Here is a 12352-nt window from a genome sequence, read left to right as displayed (position 1 = left end):
CCCCAGGTGCATTCCGTGCCTGGCAGGGGCCGGAGCTGGGGGCGGGGCCCAGCATTGGTCCCAGTGGACTGGACCCACGGACTCTGGTTTCTGTCTTCCAGCTCTGGCACACTGGCTCTGCTCACCCCAAGCCTCGGCTCTCTTTTACCTTGGGGTCTGCTTGAGGTCTGCTGCTCCACGGGCAGCAGGCAGAACAACGATGGCTTATGGAATCACTCACCTTGCATACCCTGCTGCCCAAACCCAGCCGGGTCCATGCAGGGGTCCTGGGGACAAGTGGCAGCTTCTCCGTTCTTCCTCTCATTGCCAGCACCCCAAGTCCCATGGGACCCTTGGCCATGCAGTGCCATTTAGGAGACTGTGCTATTCCACGAACGACTTGCTTTCTAGAACCAGACCACTCACCACATGCCCTTCATGCCTTCACTTATTTCCCCTGTCAGGGGTGCAGTTGTGAATTGCTTCCATGACCTACAGCCAGCAAATTTGGGTCTCTAAGTGCCGTCTTACTAGTAAATCACATGGGACACATTACTTAACTTTTCTGTTCTCCAGGTCCCTCCTGCAGAATATGGGTAAAACCATAGGTCTGGGAGAACTGAGTGAAAATGCGAAGCCAGCAGGGCCTGGTGCCTGGCAACTGCCTCACACGAGCTAGTGCTGTGAGTGAGTTCGTGTGGAAGCAGCCCAAGAGCGAGCCTCCTGAAACTTCCTTCCCGCTTTGCGACATCTGTATTCACAGCTTAGATTGCCGCTCACAGTTTCGCTGTATCAGGATTTATCTTATGGAGCAAATGCAAACCCAGACCACAGACGGCTCTTGGATACACTGCGGTGTAAGGTTTGTAAGGTGTCCCTTTTTCCCCTAAGGGCCTGCTGTTCTTCGCTCAGCCACCTGTTGTCTGCCCTGAAAAGCAGTTCTGAGAGGTGGTGACTCCTTGAATGGTCTGGATTCAACTTCAGTAAACCTTGGCATAGGTGGGACTCTCTGCTCTCTGTGGTCTTAATAATCATGTCATATCACAAAGGAAATTCCTCTTCCCGCTACCAGTTAAAAGCATCCTTTGCTGGTGTGTCCCCAAGACTCTAAGCTCCTTAGAGGCAGGAACTCTGTCAGGCTTGCAGAACCTGTGGCCTCCAGGGCTGTGTCTGCGTGTCGCTGGTGTCCGTTGTGCCTGCCTCTCTGCTGACAGGCCACTCCAGATCTTCCCTTCCTCTCCCCGCTCGTCCATCAGTCCCCAGAATGGCGGCAGGCTGACTGGCATGGTCTCTGAGGCAGAACAGAAAAGTGCAGGGAGAGGGAGCAGCCTGCACTTCCGTTCCCTGGAGAGCAACGGGGTTTCCCTGGGCCATGTGTGCACTCAGACAGGAGCTCAGCTTGAGCTGGGGATTAGTGCCACAAAGTGAGTCACTGTCCCTAAGCAGGCCTTCGGATATGTGGGAGACATTGTCCATGGAAGGGAAGAGCGATTTGACATAAGTGGCATACCGTTTCCTTGTGACTTCCTTGGGTCTCTTATGGCCAGCTGGAGATGAGGCCTCACGGGGGAGACCTGCTGCACGCTGAGCCCAGCTCCTTCATGGAGGCAGGGGTTCCTAGACGAGCCTGCTGACGTCTGAGCCCCAGCCGACCCTGAGCTGCCTACCTAGGGGCTTGGGACCTCAAGCCATTAATGCAAGCCATAAAGATGGGAGGGGTGGCAGGGCCAGACAGGAGTTCTTGAGACAGGTGTGGAAGAGGCCAAGGTTAGCATGGAGCCAGGGAAGCTCCAGTCCCCCAAGGAAGGGCTTGGGACCTCTGAAGGCTCTCAAATCCAGCAGGCAGATGGATGCAGTGGAAAAGAAAAGAAGGCTCTGGGTTGGGTTACTGAGTCCAGTCCTGCTCCACAAATAATCAGCCATATCTCAGGCTACAGCTACAACCCAACGAAACCAGAGAGGGAGGCCTTTAGCCTGCAGTCCCTCGTCAGTCTTCAGAGAACCTGTGAACTCTAAAACTATAGGCCTTTTTTGTAGGCTCATAATCTTTTCAGATTCTCAAAGGTGTTCCTGACCCCCCAAAAGAAGAATCACTATACAGTGTGATCACTGGGGTTCTTTCCATCACATACATTCTAGATATGTGAATTGTAGGTGCTTGGTCCTGTCCACAGGTTTCTAACATTGATAGAGGTACTGGCTGAATCTGGCCCCAGGCGATATGACTCTCAAGGGACCCTGGGGGTGTGACTCTGAAGGGCCTTGGGGGTGTGATTCTGAAGGGCCTGGGGTGTGATCTGAGGGGACCTGGTGGTGTGACTCTGAGGGGCCCTAGAGGTGTGATTCTGAAGGGCCTGGGGTGTGATCTGAGGGGACCTAGGGGCGTGACTGTGAGGGAACCTAGGAGGTGTGACCCTGAAGGATCCTGGGGGTGTGACTCTGAGGGGGCCCATGTGATAGATTTGACCCCAAGAGGAAGCTGGAAGGGAGGATCTGTTGGACTGCACTTGTATTTCTTCCTTGGGTTGTGGAAGAAAACGCACTCTCCAAAGTGCTGTGCTCTTCCGGAGTAATTGGACACAGATGCTCCTGTTAGAGCCATTTCCTTTTGTTCCTTGGCCACAGGCTCTGGGCGTCTCCTTGGGCAGCAGTGGGGCCCAGCTCTCATCTCCATCATCCTGTTTGCTGGATGTGATCTGGTGTGGTTCTTGTACCACATGGGGGGGGGGGGCTGCCACCTGAGCCCAGGACCCATTGCTAGAGAAGCAAACGCTGCCCATGGTCCTCCCAGCACCCAAGCCACCCTAGCTTCTAGACGCACTGAAATAGCTTTGTCAGTTTTCTCCCTCAAACCTTATTTTTCCCTGCTGTCTTTAGAACAGGGCAGAAATTCATAAACAGGGATAGTTTGGGGCCTGGGGGATTCAGCCTCACCAGCTGGATGAAGTGAGGAACCAGTCTCTGCGGGTGTCACACTTCCTGGGTGGACTCTTTTGTCCCACAGCTCCAACCTTTCGGGGGCAAGACCCTTGGCCAGGCCTCAGTTCCAGGTCAGCCACCAAGATGTGGAGGCAAAAAAGAGAGATACTTAAACCTCCAAAGGCAAATGATCTGAAATGAGTTCCCCAGTCTTTTGGGGAGAAAAGGTCTCCACTTACAGGCATCCCTATAGGCTGTTTCTGGAAATCCAGGCCAGACCAGCCCGTGGGCTGCGAGACTGCCGGCACCCGGCCCTCCCCTGGACCTGCTGCTCCCGGATTCGTGCTCTTGGGCAGCTCATTTTTCTGTATACATTTTGTTTTTCCCCACAACTCTCAGCCCCCACTGAGAACAGGCCTGCCAGTTTGAATATCCTTTTGGCAGGAGAGGTGGAGAGTTTTATGTTTCCACCCAAAGGCCTCACAACTAATACCCTGCCAGACGCTGGGCGGCCTCACCAGCCAGCCGGGACCTAGCTCTCCCGGAGGGCGGAGGCAATATTTTCCCTGGACAAGATGAGAAGAAGGGCTCTTCCGGTGAAGCCCAAGCCTCTGAGCCCTGCGCCATGAACTCCCCCCGCATCACTGACACTGGCCTTTCCGTCGGCCAGACCCAGGCCCGGCCCCGTCACCGGGGAACGAGGAGGAGCCAGGCCTCACAGGAGAATCAGAGAAGAGCGATGGATTCTGCCCTACCTCATGGACAGCATTAGATATATTTTTTAAAGATTTTATTCGTGAGAGAGAGTGAGAGAGAGAGAGCACACACACGAGGAGGGGGAGGGGCAGAGGGAGAAGCAGACCCCCCACTGAGCAGGGAGCCAGATGCAGGGCTCGATCCCAGAACCCCAGGACCACGACCTGAGCTGAAGGCAGACTCTTCACCGACTGAGGACCCAGGCGCCCGGACATCATTAGATCCCAGGTGTCAGGATGCTAGCGATTCCTCTCTTCAAGATCTTTATCAGATCTTTCGCAATGAGGGAGAAAAGAAAATCCACCCAAGATCTCATGATGCCGGGTGGATTTTCTTGTCCCCCTCATTGCGAAAGATCTGGTAAAGATCTTGAAGACATGAATCTCTAGCGTCCTGGCGCCTGGGGCCACCTGACCCAGGGGAGTAATCGTCCCCGATCTCTGTCCAGGGCCTCACAGTTTGCCAGGACAGTGTTTCCTGAGACCTGGACAGAGCTGACGGCAGGCGGGGGGCTTCTACCTGCTCCACGGTGCTGACGGCCCCTCTGGTCACACCCTGCTTATCCGGGAGCTCTTCCCTCCTCACCCACACACGGTCCGCTCTGCGTGGGACCTTCTCGTTTGCCTTCTTTCAATTTGCCGGGTCCTCGGCCTTCCGCTGAATTCCCTGGCTTCTTTCCCTCCATATATGTATTTCCCCCTACTTGAAATTCCTTGGCTGTGGGATCTCCTGCTAAAGCCCTTGGCCCCAAATATCCCCCATGATCTCCTTTTTCCTGCCTCTGGGCTGCTGGGCACAGCGGACCCTTGTCCCTCTCCGTCTTTTTCTTCTCAGGGAAGCCTCGCCTCCCTTCTCATGGCAGCTGGGTCACTGCAGAGTCCCTTCCTCAGCCCCTTGTCCTTCTGTACCCTTCCCTCCACAGGACCTTCCTCTGGCCTTTCTGGAAAGGGAGGCCGCTGCCTGGCCTCAGCTCTCCTCTCCTCCCCCCACTCTCACGGCCACCTGCGGTGTGGTACGGCCAAGCTGTCCAGCTCCTTCAGGAAAGACAAGCCTTCCTCCTCTGTGAGCGCTCCTGTGAGAACCGAATAGCGTGCCACGGGGAAGGGCCTGGCCCCGCAGTAATGGCTGTGTGAGTGACAGCTGCTTTATTCTGGCGACTTCGGAGACGACATTGTCTGTTCAAAGCTTGTCCTGCACATAGTCCCTTAGCTTAACCCTCCCACCCGGGAGGACAGGCTTCTCCTCGTCTCCACACAACCAACCAAATCCAAGCTTCTGGAGAGTGGCTTCGGGCCCCTCCCAGGCAGGCGTGCTTCCCCCGCCCCAGGCCTGAGCTCTGCCCCCACCAACCCACTGCCCACCTTCCACTCCAGGTACTTCAGTCTCCTTATGATCTTACTTGTGTGGCTTTGCATACTTTCCTTTTTTTTTTTTTTTTTGTCATTCCTGCCACCCCAAAGTAAACCAAAACAATGCTCCCTTTTTTCTATTTGAATGTGTAACAGTTATCTACGGCCACAAAACACGGCAGAAAATATCACAATTCGGGGACTTAGAGCAAGAGGCACTCATTTGGCTGATCGTTCTGTGGGTTAAGGTTTGGGGGTCCCAGCAGGCAGTTCTTATCTTGGACCTCCTCACATGTCTACAGTCAGGTGGCATTGGGACATCAGGGTGACCCAGCCACGTGTCTCTCCTCTACCCCCAGGCTAGCCCAGAACGTTCTTTTGGTGGAGAAGAAGCCCAAATGCGTGAGCCCTCTCAAGCCTCCAGATGTGTCCCACTGGCCAACGCAGAGCAAGTCCTATGACGGTCCCGGAGTCTAAGGGGAGGCACTCCAGGTGACAGTGAGAGGAGGGTGAAGGGGGGGCCAGGAGGCAATCAGCCCTCCCCAGACAGCATGTTTTGCAAGTGGCTGGGAGCACCTTCATCTCTCTGTGTTACATGGGTCTGCCTTTCTCACTTGCCTCAGGCTCCAGCTCCTGGGGGGGGGGGGGGTGTGTTTTATTCACCGTCATGTCACCACTGCCGGCCGCCAAGGTCCTCACTGGTGGCTGACTGAATTGAATGTGTTCTCCCATCTCAATCTCAGTCTCAAAGAGCTCATTATGCTCTGCTTTTAAACAGATGTGCTCTCTCACCTGTAGTCAAATGCCTTCCCTTGTCCCCGCTGCCACTCTGAGTTCCCCACTGACCAATGTCACATCTTCATGGTCAAGTCACTGGACTATGTGGTCTGGAACCACCCTTCCTCCTCACCCCCTTGTCCAGACGTAACTGGACTTTTGAAAGCTATTGGGCGCCTTTTACCACATTCAAACCATTCATCAGCATCTCGAAGCCTCTCAGTTGTTAGTAATGAATGGTCGTCTCCTTCTCAAAAGTTTCTCCTTCTGGCAGCCTAGGACTGCGGACAGAGCCTGGCCTTCGGCCTCAGAGAGACCCATCTTGAATCCCAGCTTACTGCCTCCCGGGTCTGTGACTCTTGACCAGGAAAAATGCAGAGTCTGCTCTCCTCTGAGCCTGAACTGCTGTCTCACTCCCACCGCTCACTGGTTCAGCCAGACTCTTGCTAAAGACCCAGAGGTTTTCTGCACTTCTAGAAGACTCTGGACCCCAAGAAGAGGGAAGGGTTGAGTTGAGTGATTGCATTTTTGTTCTGGAAGTAGCGGTAGGAAAAGCAGACTTTAGATTTAAACAGACCAGGATTCAATTCAGATCTCTCTCTTCTCCACCCGACAAAACCCTGGGCCACAGGATATTTCTCATTTCTCTCTGCACAAGTCCTTCTCAATCTCTCGCTCTCTTTTGAAGTTTTTCCTTCCTTCTGTGTCTTAAATTAGGTTCCTTTAAGGTTCTAGCCCCTTTGATGTTCTCTTTTTATGCTCATTTTCTTGTGAAAGTTCGACTTTTCAATAACTTATCTGAATTGGTACCTTCCAAATTCAAATGACCAGCTCTAAAATTCCACTAAGGATCCACTCCTTCATTCCCACATTCTGTCAGAATGATTTCACATTGATATAACGAGCTCAAATCTCAAATGGAAACAGGCTCCCCATCCTGATTTACCCATTTCTGTTAGTGCACCATTTCCCTGCCCTTCCTATGTCCACTTTTCTCTCATGGGCCATCTTGGTTTCCTCCTCTCTGTGATGACTGCTCCTATTTTCCCTCTTCCATCAAGCTTCTGATGGGCATGCCACTTCTACTCTAGAAGGTTGTGGAAACACTAATAAGGAATTCTTTCTGGGTACATTTCTTACCCTCTTCCAGAAACATCACAACTTCCGGATTTATGGAATGAGGAAGTGTGGTACCAATTGTTTTTTTATTTCTCTGGGCTATCTTGTCAGCAAGACTGTGGGCAGGGCCCAGAGAGTTAAGAGGTAAGGGGGTCAGAATTCTCACTTCTCTTTCTTCTCTTTCTTCCTCCTCGAGAATGAAAAGTGGTACCAACCCCACACCCTTTGTGAATGCACAGAGGAAGCCTTGGCCTCTGGCCTTTTGACATCCTCACATGTGTGAAGGAGGGTGGGAATTTTTCCACTCCTGGCCGAGTTCTTTCCAAGAAAATGATCTCATTTATCTTGCTGAAAGGCTTATTTTCACAGTGCACATTTCATTTTCCATTATTTAATAGGCACATAATGTCCTGCAGCTTCCTTCTAAGTGATCTCATGCATGGGGATTATATGTATTGTTCCAATTCATATAGGCACCTCAATAAATCTCCATATATTTCTTTCAGCACTGGTGGTGATGAAAATACGTTGGGCAATGTGTGCCTGTAGTTTGGTTTGTTTGAGGAAAAGTTTTAGTCTGGAAAATAAATACCGTTGACTTAGGAGTGGGGGCTGAGAGGTAGGGCTGGGCAGCAGAAGGTCAGGCACCCCCACTTCAGGCAGGGCTTGACATGGATGGGAGGAGTTGGGGGGAAGACAAGATGTCCACGGAAAGTTATTCGTGGTGCTTGGCAAAGGTGGTAGGGCAGTGTGATGGGTGTAGGGACCGTGCAGCAGGGTTTGCAGCTGGGGAGAGCAATGGGGCCAACTCTGAATAGGACAGAGGAAAGTGGGAACTTACAGGCAGGGAGCAGGGCAGGGAGGGGAGGCCAGTGGATGGAAAATGAAGAGGAAACATCAGGGCAAGGAAGGATTCTGGCTAACCTGACCTAACAGGGTTCTTGCTGAGGGCTGGACGGGCGGTCACCCATCACTCAGTGGGGGTGGAGGAGCCCCATCAGATATCAAGGGTGGGGGATGCTGGAGAAGCTGACCAAGCAGGATTCTTGCTAAAATTGGACAATGCAGAGATGAACACAGAAGTCCAAAAGCCAAGGCCTCGTTGGGAAGAAGATTCTGAAGAAGCTGATTGAGTTTGGTCAAGGAGAGAATCTTTGTCAAAAAGGAAAGTTAGACTCTACAGCTTTGCTATTTACATTGAGAAAGTGATTTTTACCAAAGCTTTCAGAAGCGAGGTCCAAGATCAGAGACAGATGTGTAAGACACCCTGGGAGGCCTTCGGTGCCCTGGATTTGGGGAAGAATATTGACAAATCACGGAAGGAGTCTAAAAATTCAACCTCAGCGGAGTCTGGAATAAAGCTTTACCCAGTCTTGGTCTTGATTGCCAAAGGTTTGCAAATCCAGTGAAGTTCTTGTTCAAGTGCAACTAGCTGGAGGCTACAGCTGTGTTTAAGCAAAATGCACCTGAGAGGTGACAGCCCCTCAGTCTCAGAAATTACCCAGTGAGGGTCTCGTGCACCTTTGTGAACCAAGGGAGGTAAGAGCTTTCTGGAGAATCCAGATCATAATGCCATGATAAGAAATCAAAAACTCCAGGAAACAGTGGTGGCAATTTTTCAGGAAATGGATTTCAACTTTAAAAGCAATAGGAAATGGACTCTGAGAAACAAACTGAGGGCTTCAGAGGGGAGGGGGTTGGGGGAATAGGATAGGCTGGTGATGGGTAGTAAGGAGTGCATGTATTGCATGGTGCACTGGGTGTTATACACAACTAATGAATCATCGAACTTTACATCAAAAACCAGGGATGTACTGTATGGTGACTAACATAATAAAAAAAATATTATTATAAAAAAAAAGCAATAGGAAAAAAAGTTGCAAGTAAGCTCTTATAAACAGGAGAAAAAATTATTAATTAATCAAATTCCCTTGACTCAGTTTCTTGGAAATTGGCCCTAAATCTTCCCAAGAAAGATATTTTTCAAAATCCCCGTCCCCCCACCCCCACCCAAGTGTTCTTCGGAATTGACCCTGACTAAAGTGTTCTTTTACAGTCTGAGTATTTTAAATTTTTTAAAAGGTTTTATTTATTTTTTTAGGGGCTCCTGGGTGGCTCAGTTGTTACGTGTCTGACTTCGGCTCAGGGCGTGATCCCAGAGTCCTGAGATCAAGCCCCGCATTGGGCTCCCTGCTGTGCTGGGAGCCTGCTTCTTCCTCTCCCACTCCCCCTGCTTGTGTTCCCTCTCTCACTGGCTGCCTCTCTCTCTGTCAAATAAATAAATAAAATCTTAAAAAATATATATATTTATTTTTTTATTTGAGAGCACACATAAGGCGGGGGAGGGGCAGAGGGAGAGAGAGAATCTCAAGTAGGCTCCCCACTCAGATCCCTCGACCCTGGGATCGTGACCTGACCTGAAATCAGGAGTTGGCTACTTAACTGACTGAGCCACTGAGGCACCCCACAGTCTGAGTATTTTAACCAACTTTATTTTTTAGAGCACTTTTAGGGTTACAGAAACATTGAGCAGAAAGTACAGAGATTCCCATATATCCTGTCCACCCCCTGACTTTCCCTATTATTAACATCTTGCATTATTATGGTACATTTGTTACAATTGGTGAACCAATGTTGATACATGGTTATGAACTAAAGTCCGTAGTTTACATTAGGGTTCACTCTTGGTGTTGTACAACTCTGTAGGTACCTTCTGATGTTTGTGGAAAAAAGGCAAGAATTAATTCAGAGTAAACTCCTCACACTTAGGAAAATGTCTGAGGCCTGAGGTGATTGACTATTCATCTGAGTTACACGTTCCTGAGAAATGTTTATCCTGTGCAGTGCAGGGCATAGAATTTGCATTACATCTGGTCTTTCTTATAATTGTTGTATTATAAGAAATTCTCTCAGAGAGAATTGCATCATCAGAATGAGCAGTTGTGTGCATATATACATATCTGATGGGGAATTAAAATTCAATATTTGTATTTTTCACAGAAGACGCCTTTGGTCATGTGACCTCCAGACAGCCCACATTCATGACACAAGTTGTATCTTTACTCAGAGTGGGAAAGGTCCTTGTGTACACAACTCCCGTGTCACCATGCTTGAGCCAGTGCCACTGGGGAGGGCGGGAGGGCTCTGCTCCTCCTCTCCTGTTGCAGCCTTGGCTCAGTGGCGGAGGACTTCCACACTCTCTCCCCACTGGAGGCATGCTAGAGAGGGCTCTCCCGCTCTCCCTGCATCCCGGGCCCCCTCTTTTCCTGGAAGAGTGGCTAATAGGATCGCTCAGGGACTGACATGCACAAGCCGGTGTCTGCAGGGCCACTGCACTGAGAGTTCATGGGCATCACCTCCGCACTTCCAGGATGACCCATGTGCCAGGCGTGCCAGTTACTAGGCTCTCATCCTTCAGCTGCACGCTCACTCTTTCACACCCGGCTCTGCGATGCTGAGGCTGGTTCTCTGCAAAACCCACTTCTGCTTTGCCCGCTGCTCCCCATTGGACCCTGCCAATAGGGGACCTACACGGAGCCTGCAAAGTGTGTGGAGGAAGAGGGGACTCTCTGCTTCCTGCCCACTTCCTGTCCACTTGCTGTTCCTGTGAGCATCACCCCACAAAGCTTCTCCACCCTGAAACAGGAAGCCTTCCTGTCTGCAGTTTCCCCAACTCTTGCAGAGCCAGCCTAATGGCACCCTCTTCAATGCCACACTACCTTCAGGCCTCAGCCACCACAGTCCGGATTTTTTTTTTTTAAAGATTTTATTTATTTATTCGACAGAGATAGAGACAGCCAGCGAGAGAGGGAACACAAGCAGGGGGAGTGGGAGAGGAAGAAGCAGGCTCATAGCAGAGGAGCCTGATGTGGGGCTCGATCCCATAACGCCGGGATCACGCCCTGAGCCGAAGGCAGACGCCTAACCACTGTGCCACGCAGGCGCCCCCACAGTCTGGATTTTAGCAACGCTCCAGGGAGGGTTTGCCCACTGCTCACTATATCTGGTTCTTCGTTCACACCTCGGCTCTTGCTCTTGGTGCATTGGTCCCACTGGCTATAATCTGATGGAAGAGGAGAGGTGAGTGCAGCCAGACCCACCTAGCCCCACACTCATCTTTGTAGACTGTGTGACTGCCTGGCTACATTCGTGACTGTAAACTATTTCCTACTGTCAATAGGGAAGAGGCCCGGGAGAGATCAGAACTCGGAAGGAAGATCTTGGAAGGAGAGATCAGAATTCTGGTTTTGACAGTGTGGTATTCCTGGCGTCTGTAAGAGTGGAAGAGTGGAGGAGTGCTGGAGCAGAGGTGAGGCTGCTCTGGACTCTGGGAGGCCGGGCGGAGGTAGCACCTGTTCGGCGTTTCCAGTCTTTGTGATGTCTTTGATGGTCAGCAGCGGGGGAAGGCTCATGGACTCCTGTATATTCTGTGTGTGGACAGACATGAATCTGGGGGAAGGGGCTGTAGAAGGTGAGTTGTATAAGGCCTAATGACAACCCCTCAAAGATGTTCATGCCCTAATCCCAGAAAATGGTGACTATGTTATATTACCTAGCAAAAGGGATTCTGTAAGTGTAATTAAGGTCAGAGACTTTTAAGTAGGCATTTATTCTTGATTTTCTGCATAGTTTGGAATAAAAACCTTCGGTTAAATGCTATTGTGGTTCCACCTAATAAAGCTTAAAAGCAAGACTTAGAAACATAGGATTACCGTGTGACCCAACAATTCCACTCCTAGGCATGTGCCCCCAAAGAACCAAAAGCACAGATTCAATCAGATATTTGTACATGCACGTTCATAGAAGCATTCTTTACCATAGCTAAAATACGAGGGGCACCTGGGTGGCTCAGTTGTCAAGCATCCGAGTCTAGACTTCAGCTGAGGTCATGATCTCAGGGTGGCAAGATTGAGCCCTGTGTCACGCTCTGTGCTGGGCACAGAGCCTGCTTAAGATTCTCCCTCTCCCTTTGCTCCCCCCCACCTCCTCTAGCATTCACATGCACTCTCTCTCTCTCTCTAAACAAAACAAAACAAAACAAAACAAAACAAAACAAAAAAACAATAGCCAAAATATGGAAACAACCTAAATCTTTGTCAACAGATGAATGGGTAAACAAAACGTGCTCTATGCATAACTATGAAATATTGAGCCACAGAAAGGAAGGGAATTCTGACACATGCCACAACTTGATTGAAACGTGAAAACATAATGTTAAGTGAAATAAGCCAGCTGCAAAAGGACAAAAATTGTATTATCCCACTTATTGGACATACCCAGAATAAGCAGACTCATAGAGAGAGAAAGTAGAATAGAGGCTCCCAGGGGCTGGGTGTAGAGGGAAAGGGAGTGTTTGTGTGTTTAATGACTCCAGAGATGAAGAAAGAGTTCTGGAAATGGATGGTGGTGATGGTTGTGCAACACTGAGAATGTACTAAATGCCACTGAATTGT

General features: G+C 50.4%; 1 protein-coding gene across 2 annotated transcripts in view; it reads left to right on the top strand.

The window, feature by feature from the left end:
* Positions 1-11558, top strand: part of CUNH1orf198 (chromosome unknown C1orf198 homolog) — a 61679-nt gene extending 50121 nt beyond the window's left edge. The window contains exon 5 of one of the 2 annotated variants that reach the window (XM_040624136.1): positions 11080-11558. In XM_040624136.1, the coding sequence (XP_040480070.1) occupies positions 11080-11176 (97 nt within the window). In that variant the 3' untranslated portion in view covers positions 11177-11558. Of the gene's footprint in view, positions 1-5362; positions 5496-11079 lie in introns of those variants that run through there. The other variant, XM_040624135.1, reaches the window with a different exon arrangement.
* The last annotated feature ends 794 nt before the right edge of the window (positions 11559-12352 follow it).

Source organism: Ursus maritimus, unplaced genomic scaffold, assembly GCF_017311325.1.
Source record: "Ursus maritimus isolate PB19 unplaced genomic scaffold, ASM1731132v1 scaffold_7, whole genome shotgun sequence".
NCBI lineage: Eukaryota > Metazoa > Chordata > Mammalia > Carnivora > Ursidae > Ursus > Ursus maritimus.
This window is presented reverse-complemented; position numbering and strand designations above follow the sequence as displayed.